The sequence below is a fragment of the Physcomitrium patens genome, chromosome 7 (assembly GCF_059467195.1).
Source record: "Physcomitrium patens ecotype Gransden chromosome 7, ASM5946719v1, whole genome shotgun sequence".
Lineage (NCBI taxonomy): Eukaryota > Viridiplantae > Streptophyta > Bryopsida > Funariales > Funariaceae > Physcomitrium > Physcomitrium patens.
The window spans coordinates 3,986,546-3,999,332 of record NC_143416.1 but is presented as its reverse complement, the minus strand read 5'-3'; the positions used below and the strand labels follow the sequence as shown (position 1 = coordinate 3,999,332).

The following is a 12,787-nucleotide window of genomic DNA, read 5'->3' as shown; positions in this document are numbered from 1 at the left end:
CTTGTGAGCCCGGTTGTGGCGTGGAGGAAGTTTTTTGAGGTTGCAGGTGTGGGACGAAGAATTTGGTGGCGAGTTTGGGAGGGTTGTAGAAAAATCACGGAAGAGAAAGAGGAAGGGGAAGAAGAAGGAGAAGGAGGAGGAGAGGGAGCAAAATGCCGGTCGAGAGCGTGTTGGTAGAGGCAGAGACGGTGGAAAAGGAGGACGAAGGAGAGAAGCGGGAGATTGGGAAGCTGGCAGCATGGACAGTGAGCTCAAATAAGCCGGGGAATGGAGTTGAAATGCTGCGAGATAACAATCTCTTGACCTATTGGCAGTTGGGTTTCTTCTCGCATTCACTATTGCATCTCTGTTTTCGATTTTGGGATCATGTCTGCGTGTATCGGCAAGCCTCCGACCCTGTGTGTGCTGGATTTGCTCCCGTGACCGAGGAAATCAGTTTTGGTGGAGACCACTCTGTCGTTTGTGAAATGCGGGGGCATGCGAGACGACATCCAGCACAAACATTGGCGATCAAATGGGACTTGCATCTTCTCAATCAGTTTTTTCTTATTTCTTATTTCTTTGGTTTTGTGTCAGCCTGTAATGTTTCACTTGGTGTTGCAGATCTGATGGCTCGCAACCACACCTTGTCAATATTCAATTCCCGAAGAAAGTTCGACTACAGGTACTAACATTCATTATTAGTTTTAGTTTTAGTTTTAGTTTTTTTTTGTTTAGTTTTTTTTAATGATTTGTTGTGGAGTAGAGCAGCTTCAATCTTGTGTTTATGTATGAATGAATCACATTATGCTCCTTTTCTGGTTGGTTCTTAAACCCCAACTTTGTTTGATCAGATGTTAGGTTTTAGATGGAGCATTGGGAGAGTTACTCATGGTTGTAAGTATAGTCAGCCCTCATTCTTTCTCGTCCTCTGACGTTTGCAGCAAGTTGCGCTTTTCGTGGATTTCAAGGTCGATGAGAGTTACACCCCGAACAAGATATCAATTCGAGCTGGCAATTCTTTTCATGATCTTCGGGTAAATTACTTCAACTCCACGCATAGAGTCAATCTAGGATTTGTATTGAAAATTTCTGTCGTTTCCGAGAAGCTAACGTTCTGTTCGAAGAAATGCTTGAAAAAATAGTGCGCATCGTGTGTTTCTAAATGCGCTTGTGGTGAAAAGAACGGAACGAAACACGATTTTGTTGCTTTTCGGAATGACTTGTACACCTATCTGAATGAGAATCTCGCACGACCTGTAAAGTTCGCCTAGCCCGTGTACTTGCTCTACTCATATAGTTACGTGTTTGAATTGCAGGAAATAAAGGTCATAGACCTTATGGAGCCCATGGGCTGGGTTAACATCTCATTGTGCAAGAATGATTCCAAGTACGTAAATTTGTTCTGCAATGAAATGTGACTTTGTTGAGAAGAAAATGTGTTGTACTAAGTTGGATCCCACCACAGCCCTTATTTGACATTCACACGCATGTATGTGCAGAGACTTTTTGCGTGCATTTTTCGTGCAGTTGGCAGTCTTGTCAAATCATCAGAATGGAAGAGATACCCACATTCGGCAGATTAAGATCTATGGCCCTCGCCAGTAAGCCCTCTTCCAGATAGACTTGTGGGTTTTTTCATCGTGTGGTGTATTTTATTATATCATATTATATGTTTGTTACACATCTTGATACTTGCTCTTTCATTTTAACTTTCTTCCCTTGCATAAGTGATCACCTCATATGCTGCATTTCAACCAGTTTTGGAAAAAGTTGAAGCTGGACCGAAACTTAAATGAGCTTATTTTATGGTGAGTGCCCAAAATATTGCAGTGTATGATGTGGAATTCTTCACTCCACAGGTGCTCTAATACCGGTTTTGTAAATGTGCAGAACGGCTGTAATTGGGCAGCCCTTTGAGTTTACTACGATTGAGTTTAGTTCACGCTCCACTATCCGCTAGCTTGCAAAACAAGCACCCCACGGAACAAAATTTAGGTCCTGAAAAATGATTATCCTCTTTAAATGTAACATACTTTTTTTTATACATTTTTGTTTTTTTTAATCTTTTTTTAATCTTAATTTCTTCATTTAAGTGGTAGCAGTGCATTTTGCCTCTCGTTCTTATTAGCTGGGTGCTTGTTCTACCTTGCCGTCAAAGTTGTTGCTGAAAGCAAGAATTCTCTACTCATTCCTAATCCTTTTATTTTTATTGTTTCATTTTTATTGTTTTGGTGGTGGTGTATTGAGGTCAACTTTGGATATTGTGTCTACCATCCTTTACTAAGGCCTTAAAGTAACCAAATTGATGTCTTGTCACATTGAAATAGACATTTATAATTCATTCATCTTTAATTAAAATTTTAAAAATAAAATATATGCATTTGTTTATGTATAAACTTGTGTTCTTATTATTCTTTTGTTAAATGGTTGTCACAGAGTTTCAATGTTGGAATTGAAAATCAATTGAAAAGATTCTTAAGATATTATAATTTTATTTATGAAAAGAATAAATATGGGTTGTTGAATTTCTATTTAAGATTTGCCTTATCCTGAATCTACTACCTTTTGATCATGGTTAATTATTCATATATCAAGAAATCCAATTCAAAAGGCTATTCATTTAGACAAAGTATTATAAGCCTTGTTTTTGTTTCAAATAAGGTTCTCAATTCTTTTAGAAATTGTCTCTTTCTTAAACAAAATTGCTTTGTTGGTTGCTATACCTTAAGCTTTTTTAGCCATAAAAGTGCATTTTTAAAAATATTTTACTTTAATGTTTTTTACCAAAATTATTAATTCATAATTGTTAAATCAATAATTGTTTTACTTTTATAAAGCCACATTAGAAGCCACCTTAAAACTTGATGCTTCTGCCACAAGTCTTGTGGTTCTTAGAGAGCTTCTACTAAGATTTCTTAATAGCTAATATACATAGAAAGCTAAGTGAGACCATCCTAAGTCTTATTAACACCTTTCTTATATTTTAGTCTTCGTTGAAAACTCTCTAGTACTTTTTTAAAATTAGTCACTCTAGTTTTTTTTTCCATCTTTTATCTATTTCTTTTCTTCTCACTTTTTTTCTTCTTCAATGATATATGAATGTATTTTTTTATATAATATTATTTAGATTTCTGTCTTTGATACCATATATCATCCACTTGTATTATCAAGATTAAATGTCTTAGATTAAATTCATCGATTTATTCATATTCTTAAAGTACATTTCTTTTGCATCTTTCTTATGTTTATTGGCTTGATTTTGATACTTTTATTGAGCATTTTTAAGGCAGATCTTGCTTGTCTATTAGATTAATTTTCTTTTAATAATCTACTCTTTTTATTATCACAAAATAAATCAAGGTGTAGATTCATCTTTCAATCTTGCACCAAAAATTATATTGTTATTAGTGCATTGAATTTTTTTCTTACTTTAATGGACAAAATTCTAATATTTTTAATATTGTATCATAACTAAATTTAACTATTAGAAGCCAATTGATCCAATTTCTATACATGTCTATAAAATAATGTCTTTGATACATATCAATGATATTATTTATTATCTTAGTTTTGCCATTTTTTCTCTTAATGCTAAAGTAAAGATATTATCACCTTAATTTCTAACTTTTTAATTATATATTATAAAATTGTTATATAAAGTTGTATATACCAATCATTAAATATGATTTTGGATATTTCATATAAATCTACTTTATTATTAAAAAATAATTATTGCTACATTATATATATATATATATATAATAGTTTTGATCTTTATAAGAATGAATCTTCTTATCTTATTAAATTTATCAATCATAACTAAGATTGCATTATACTTCTAATGACATAAAATTACATAAAAAAAACATTTAAATATATATGTCTATGACACTAATAGTATGACTTAGCCAATTTGTGTAAAGACTTTTTGATTCCCTTATGTTTTTAAATAGATAAGTCATAGTATTCAAACATCACCTTTTTTTTCTATTTTTTTCATAAAATATTGACTCTTATTTGCTTAAAAGAGATTAATCTAGTCTCAATTAATAATACTTCCCTATGATGTCTTTGTTGTTGGATTATTAATTATTGTTGTTGTTTTTTGTTTTGTTTTGTTTTGTTTTGTTTTTTTTTTTTTTTTCAAAAACGTCTAGCAATTATATGCATCTTTATCTTGATATATAATTTTCATAGGTGACTCTTACTTGATGTTATTTGATGTCCTTAAGCTTTAGAAAATTATTTTTACTATATTTTTTTAAAGCTTTGATAATTTCAAAATAATCATATCATTAAATGTTCTCAAGTATCTACAATTTAATGGACCCTTAGAAGTAAAAATACATACATTCAAATTTCCAATAAGATGAGTTTTAATATGTAAAGGTAGATCTATAATCTTAAGAAAAAAAAAAAATACCAAAAAAATCATGGATTTATTAGAATTATTTTGGTATTTTTTAAGAATAAAATAAAAAATTCTAAGTACTTGAATGTTGTCTTTTATAAGTTGAGAAAAAAAATTTAAATAAAAATTCAAATAATAAGTAAAAAATATAAAATTTTATAAATTTAATATTTTTTTAAAGAAATTTAGTTTTTAGATCATATTAGAAGTAATGAAGGAATAAATTTGGATCCAAAGAAAAATACAAGATCTTTCTTGAAACTTACAAATTATTATAAAATTATATAAAATTATATATATTCTTAATATTTTGAGACTAATAGAAAATTTCTTTAAAAAATAAAATAAATAAATAAATTATTAAGTGAAATGACAAGTGTGAAAAAGTTTATAAAGCTTTGAAAAACATATAATAAAAGAAACTTTTGAACTTTAGAGACTTTATAAGGAGATTTTGCATATGATATCAAGTCAATCTAATAATTAATTTTTAATTTCTTAATTAAGATTTAAGATACTAGTCTTATATCTTATTTTTTATCTTAAAATAAATTAAGATTTTAAATTTAACAAACTAATTCTTTTTCAAAGGTGAACTTTACTTCATTGACTTCTTATAAGTCGAAATTAGTCTTAAAATATAACTTCATCTGGAAATAAATTGGTGGTAATGATATTAAGAGATATTAAAACATTAATTCTTTTAGACTAAGTCTTCAAGTAAACTATTTTTTTTATAGAATTCTATCAAAGTGATATTTGCTTCAATCTCTTTTTTTAAAAAGAATCTTTTGGTTTGAGTTTATTACTTTAATCCTTAAAAACCTACTACTTAAAAAAATAGAATACTATGTTTAAACTTGATGATATTTCTTAATAAAGTGTCAAATTTTTTAAAAATTCTTTGGCTTGCTTTTAAGTACTTTATCTATATTTTATTTTTTTAGAATCAATAATAAGTACTTTTATAATAATTATTGTTTTTTTTTCTTTTTTTTCTTTAATTTTAAAATTTTAATTAATAATTTTAGGTCCTTTTTTTTCTTAAACCTTGAAAATATTTTATAGACTTTAGGTTTCATCTTTATTTTTCTCTATTTGATTTATCTTATGCCAATAATTTATTTTTTTTTAAAAAAAAGTGCCGAAGTATTTGCTATCTTTTTATTTTTTTAGGTTAATCAATCTTGAATTTAATTGTTTTCTTCTTTTTTGCTTATGCTCCTTTTAAAAAGCAAGAGGATTTCTTGAATTGCACTAATTACTACTTTGTCATAATTGGCACATGGATTTTTTCATGCATGTGTTTTAATCTTTTCTATAATTTTATTTAACATGTCTTCAAGTTGGCTTTTAAATATAATAATCATTGCAATTTTTTTTCTTAAAAATTTAATTTATTTTATTTGTGGAATTTATTTTTCAACTTATGTCTATTTATTTCTTTTTTATTATGAGGCTCTTAAAATTTTGACTTCTTTACTATTCTATTTAAAGTAATTTTATTTTTTCTTCAACCAATAGAAGAAAATCATATATAATTCTTTCTCTTTGACTTTATTTTTGAGATATATTCAACTTCTTATTATTAATTTCTAAGTAAGGGTTTTGTCTTATAAATATTCTAAAGATTCCTATATTTTTCTTTTGCCACAAAGCTTCTCAAAGGCTTGATCATGGATTCACCATCTTAAACATCTTAAGATATAGAATGTCAACTTTTTTTATCCACTTGCAATGAATGTTTTTCAATACCAAATTTTATCAAAATCAATATCAAGTGTAATGATCCAATATTTATTTCTTAGCTCTTAATAAACTTAATTTCATACACACATCCCAAGTTAGTATTTGAATAAGTTGTGATGCCTATGGCAATACACTAACTCTTGTGGCTCTAAGTCCCTTCATCCAAGTGACTTCTATCTTCTCATTTAGCTAACTTTGCAATTATTCATAGCTATCTTATTGTTGGTGACAAAGAAATAATCTCACTTTAAACTTTAGATATTAAGGTTGTTGGATTCAAGTTTGTTGTGACTCCACCAAACCACTCTTTATAGGACTAACATTGTTGGACTTGGGTCTACAACTTGCTAAAGCTCATGGTTTGAGGTTTTTGTAGAAGTAACTACTTTGAATTGTTGTTAGTGGTATGTGCAATTGATTTCATTTTTTTTTTTTTTTTAATAATTTTAATATTCATTTCTTTAATTAATATTTTTTTATAAATTTATTATAAATTTATTATTTTATTTTTTACATGCTTGAATTTTATATAAAATTTTAATTTTGTATATATATATTTATGCATGAACCCAAAAAAAGGATCTGTAATAAACATGAATATTTTCAATTATGTATATATATAAAAATTCTTATAGAACTTTTCAGAATGTTGTAGGCTACAAAAAATGAATTAATTCTTTGATACTTGTTAGAAGTATGTCCACTAGTGCCATATTGTTAAATGCATGCAATGTAAAATCTTCACACAATTGTAGAGCTTTTTGAAAGAGTTGAGATTCTCCTTACTTTGTTGTTATTATAATTATTATGTTAAAAAGTAAAAAAACACTAACTTGTAGTTTGGTAATTCATGAATCATCAAAAAATATATATATACCAAAAACATTTAGGTCTGTATGATTTATAAAACATGTATCAAACCTTCTGTATCAACCTAGAATTACAGAATGCATAAAACAAACCTCATTGCTATTCACCATAAACACATGCCTCAAAAATTATCCCAACATTGTATGCAACGTTGTGACTCAATGCCAACATTGGCGAGCTTTTTTTCATCCACCCTATATTTTTAATTTGAAGTGCTATTTGAGGTTATTGCTGGGTTGGATTCTCTGCACGGTCCAAATTATTAACCAATATCAAGGCTTGCAATGCAATACTAACAGCATAATACTGCTTAGGTGAACACTACAAAGTTAACACCAACGTCACTAGTACTATCAAAGTAATAATAACTGATGTACTCCCATTTCGAATGAACAGTCTCTACGGGATCAGCTACCTTAGCATGTGACATGAACAAACAGTAACTCTTAAGAACTGCACATCTTTGGCTGTGAAAAGACAGGCTATTGAGCATAAAATGCACAATTCATGACTTCAGAAAAGCAATTTATTATGTAGAGTAGCACCATGTCGGCCTCTCGCATCTTTGATTACAAATCTCTACAAACCGATTTCGGCCAACCCCCAAAGCTCCTAACTGATGTCTATTTGACATTCATCCACAAAAACTGTAGTGTACAGAAACTAACCTACTGTCACTCGGACACCTGCTGCACCGGTGGAAATTGATGAATGCTTTCACAACAGCGACATTAAGCTGTAGACCTGTTCGCATCCTCTTTCAGAAAGTCATTTACAATGATCGCACAACAGTAGTAAGAAGAACTAGAACAGCCACTTCTTTCCTCATGTGATTGTTCGGTGTTTGCAACCTGTGCTCCGTTGCGTCGTATTGAGGTCATGATGTTGTATAAAACGACATTTTATTAAGCTGGTCGAACTTGGCCGGGTGGCAAATCTACATCAACGGTCTGATGCGAAATCACAGCTGGCTCCAACGGTGACATATCATAAGATCGCCTTAATTCTATATCATCAATGAGGGGGCCGTCAGTCATGTCAATAATCCCACCTTGACTTGATCCCTGTTTTATAGCAGTCCCTGAGGGGATAGACATCTCTGAAAACTCATCATTCGAGAGGTCCTTCGGTGAGTTCTTAGCGTCCGAATGCCTGGGACTCTTCCCAGCACGTACATTTTCCATCTCCTGTCCAGTAGGAACAAATGTCCGAGTTCGGTAACGTTTCGGAGCACCTTCGGAATCATTGCTGTAGAGCACATAGTCGTGATACGTAGGAGCAAACTGCAATACAACTCCTTGTTAGTGCCCTAAAAGCTCTTATACAATAACTTCACAGTTTGTATGTAAACATAACAATGCAAAAATGACTTGGGTATTCTTAGCTGTCAGAACAGCTGTAAGCAAGTACCTGATGCAATGTGTCATGGACCACGTCAATTAGATTGAGAACATGAAATAGGCTCTGCCATGCATTACTTTCCATGCCTCCAACATTCGCCTCCGCATAATCCTTGTAAGGAAAAGCATAAAGATGAGCAAAAGCAGCAAGAAGCATCTCTCCACAAATCAGGACGTTTTGATAATTAGCGGCCTCCTGAGGAGTCTCGATAGATCCAGCCTCTGAGAAAAGAAATATTACCACACCCTGCCACAAAATCCCATTTCATTACATGCGGAGGAAGAAAACTTGATCTAAGCGAAAACATCTGACTACAACATGTAGTGCATCTCAATAAAGAAGCTCATTACAAAGAACAGGTTCCTCAAACGGACTTGACAGAATTAGATAAAGTATATGAACATATCAGCTATCCACCCGCTAAAAAAGTGAATTGGAAAACACGAAGAAACAAAAAAACAACAGGGGAAAAAATAAAATAAAATAAAACAAAGATGGAAAAGGATAAGTTATAAATCCAGTATTCTTACTTAATCAATGAGATATGAATTGAATACTCACTTGCCAGTACGTTAAGAAAACCACAGACTTCACTAAAACAAACTTGGGTAGAGCCTTGTACGGCGTTAGAAGATCCCTACAGGCTACGTAAAAGAGAACCAGTGCCCCAAGTGCACAAGAATATGCCATCGTGTAAATTAAAGTGATATACAAATAGCCTCCTCCAATGTAGAAGCTTCCCTCCTCGTACTTGTTGTTATAGTAAAGAATAAATGCTGCCAGAACCAGCAACGGCTTCAAGATAACAAACTGTAGGACTCCTTGCTTACACCTCCGAATGAACCGTCTGCAATACGAGTAAAACCGGTAAAGATATACAATCTAGAGCCACAAGAGGCAAAATTCCTAATACGTGATACCTAGGATAAAAGAATAAGCCTAAATGAAGAGGCGAAAATCTTCGCAGAAAGGAAGTGCATCCCCCAACTGGGAAAGTGGAAAAAGACTAACCCATCAAGTGGAATAGGTGCACAACAGCAAGTCATGAGATGCCATGAAGGCTGTAATACTTTTCCTGTCAGGCTAGTCACAACCTCCCCTGGTCCGCCAACCCAGGCAAGACACAGCGATAAGAAATTATAGATAACCCATGCCTCGTATCTGCACACAAATATCATCACGCACATGATTTAAAACATGTTGCAAAAATGGTATTTTGGCTCAGACATACTCCATCCTCACAACATCCGTAATATGCCGTGACATGCTCATCTGTCAATTGATGACCGTCTCACTGACACAATTATATAGAAAGCACGCTCCAGAATCTCACATGCCTAAGACACAATGAGAATTACTAACAAAGAGACACACAACAGAAATGGCAAATCTGAACATGGAGCTAAAAAATAGGATGCCGGAAGGTGGAAGAACAAAGACCACCAAGTCCTCCACACATTGAGAGGTTAAGCCTACACGGAAGGATGACCACCAATTCAATTCATTGGTTCAATCATTTCTGAAACTTTAAGACTTAGGTAAACACAGCTACACTGAAATTAGCACTTAATTTAACTCGCAATCAATGAGAAGTATATCTAATCTGATTACCTTTTGAACTAGTACTGTAATCAGAAACAACGACGATCAAAACTACGAGGAACACGCCTATAATAAACAGTGTCAGATTTAATGAAACGAGTTTCCAGAATAATATAAAATACAATAAAATAAAATAAAATCGTGACAAGTTCCATTCAGACACTCGTCCCACCTGCTAAAATAAAATGCCCACAAAACTACTGGCGATGCACTAAAATCACAATTTCTTTCCGAAATAGAACGGTATATAGCTAAGGTACTTACATTCCAATAATTGAATCGAAGATGATAGCGTTCTTGGGTAAAACCAGAGACAAAAATGACATCAATGAGTAGACCTGCACATCATTCAAATTCAAGTCAGTGAAAGAAATTCCAACATAGATTGATGACGACCCTTGGTATCAATCTATTCTGACTTAACAAGATAACTGTTGCAGGTGACGAGAGAGAAGAAATACAGGTTGAAAAACCTAATCTTGACGAATACCCATAGACCCAAAAAACTCTCTCTGGGACCATCAAAACTGAACGGTATATCATTCGTGGGCGCAAACTAAATCCCACAGTGACTCAAGCGTTTCGCTAAGAACAGGTCTAGTATTACAAGCCTACTGATCAAGGAGGTAGTACAAGTATATTGCAACTTCAACTCAAGTGGCCTACTTCTGTACGTTCAGATCTGCTAACCCACAACTTAACATTTCTACGAGCCCAAAATTTCCATAAGAGCGGGACGCACCAATCAATAAAAACCCTATCATCTGGATCTAAACAACAAGAACCCAAGTCTTTCAAACTACCCGAAAGAGACAAGAAACCTGTTAGACAGTAATCCACCCCAAAGAAAATCTAATTTTTTCTCGATAGAACTCAAGCGTCCACTACAAAACCAAACCAAACCAAAAATGCCACAAAATCAGGTTAGCGAACTCCGGCAAGGGCTTCAAACACTTACAGGCACCATAAGTATAATCCGAACAGTGTAACGCTGGTAGATAGGCTCCGTGTAGTTACACAGATGGCGGTAGATATGCTGCAGCGCCACTCCACAAGCCCCAACCGTGCACACAAACGCAAACAAAACCTGGAGAAAGACCGCCATTCCGCTCGCCATGGTTACCTCGCTACTACCACCACCACCGCCGTCGCCGCCAGCAGCACCACGGCCACCGATCCGCCAATGTCCTACTCTCTCTACCTCCAGAAACGAGCCACACCCATCAAAGCAAACCCCATAACGACTCCAATTCCCTCATCAATGGGTCCCAAAACCCAAACCCTCCTCCGCCTCACGTCGCAACCCACGCAACAACAATATGCCACATAATCACGCCATCACCATCATCACCATCCTCCTCCTCCTCCAGTGCTCCTCTTCCTAATCCTCCTTACACCACCACCTTGTATCACCATCATTCTCATCCCCATCGTGTTATTCTCTTGCTCATCCTGAGCTTCTTCGCACTGTTCACCCTGAGGAGGAGCATTACTGTGGCTCTGCTGCTACATTAGCGAACTTCACACATGAGAGAGTGAGGAAGTAAGTAAACAAACAAACAAACAAAACAAAACAAACAAACAAACAAAACAAAACAAAACAAACGAGCCGCGAGCTGGTGCTTGATTTCAGGCAGCAACCATCGCCGGAAGGGGAAGTGGGCACCCAGATGCTCCGCAGCTGCGCGGAAACCGGGTCCCTTAGTCGGGGAAGATCACGAGATGAGGCCGTCGATGGATGTATTAATGGATGGATGAACAATGTAGATGAAAACTGCACGTCCTTGTTTGGCCAACGAAAAAAGTTACGTATTCATCTGTTGGGAATATATGTGGTGATGTTGACTGTGATTGTTTCGGGCATGATTCAAATGTTGTGGGAAAAAGTATCTGTACTTGTATAAATGTTGAGTATTAATATATACTAGATGAACCTTTGTCGTTGTCATGGATAGTTTTTATTGCGGTTGACAATATTTGGAAAATCCCAGTAAAATTACATTATTCAAGAATTTTGTTTATTAAATGATATTATATGAAATGTATTGGAGTTGGTTCCTTGTGAGCTCAAACACAACACTATCCAATTTTTCACCAATGACCATATTTTCCACCCACCCTTCATGCTTTAGAAAAAAGCAATAACTAATTATTAAAACGAAAATATTGAGATCTTCCAATAGAATTGTAATTATCTGCTAGAACCCAACACTACCAAAATAAAATAAAATGTGGTTTTTCAACACGAATCTCTTTGTTTTAGTATATACTATTCAACTTTCTTTTAAAAATTGATGTCCCTTCAATTGTACTCCGCTCAAGAAGTTGCAATTCAAAAAGATCCTCCCTTCTATTTGGTATGGTCATTATTTAACAACAGGGCAGATATTACTATTTTGAGTGTTTTGTATATAATAGTAATTATACATTTTAGAAATTATATAATAATTTTTAAAAAATCAAAAATTATACATAAATTTTCTTAAGTATTTTTTTGTGTAATACTCCGCAATGCAATGAAATACACATAAAATTTTGAAAATTTTAAATATCTAAAAATACTCTCACTCTGCAATGCAAAGCTTGGTAACATGATTTAAAAAGAATAAAATGTATGATTTTTGAAATCTTTGAAGTTTTGTCAATTTTTTTTTTCAATTCAAATCATAAATTACCTTCATTATGTATTCTTACTTACAAATTCTTCAACAAAAATTCAAATATAATGCACAAATAATCATGGTATAAAAAATAAAAACTTTTTGCAGATGC

At 33.2% G+C, this 12,787-nt stretch overlaps 2 protein-coding genes across 2 annotated transcripts; one reads left to right on the top strand and one right to left on the bottom strand.

Moving 5' to 3' along the window:
- LOC112285119 (anaphase-promoting complex subunit 10) lies at positions 1 to 2,044 on the top strand. Its single transcript, XM_024525662.3, has 6 exons — positions 1 to 313; positions 604 to 664; positions 924 to 1,016; positions 1,299 to 1,369; positions 1,482 to 1,583; positions 1,873 to 2,044. The coding sequence occupies exons 1-6, from the start codon at positions 153 to 155 to the stop codon at positions 1,940 to 1,942; spliced, it is 558 nt and encodes a 185-aa protein (XP_024381430.1). The 5' UTR covers positions 1 to 152; the 3' UTR covers positions 1,943 to 2,044.
- A 5,476-nt stretch (positions 2,045 to 7,520) lies between these two features.
- LOC112285009 (uncharacterized) lies at positions 7,521 to 11,673 on the bottom strand. Its single transcript, XM_024525444.3, has 6 exons — positions 10,974 to 11,673; positions 10,280 to 10,353; positions 9,425 to 9,574; positions 8,975 to 9,260; positions 8,423 to 8,659; positions 7,521 to 8,295 (listed from the first exon to the last, which is right to left on the bottom strand). Exons 1-6 carry the CDS (start codon positions 11,130 to 11,132, stop codon positions 7,918 to 7,920), a joined length of 1,284 nt encoding a protein of 427 aa, XP_024381212.1. The 5' UTR covers positions 11,133 to 11,673; the 3' UTR covers positions 7,521 to 7,917.
- Between the last annotated feature and the right edge of the window lie 1,114 nt (positions 11,674 to 12,787).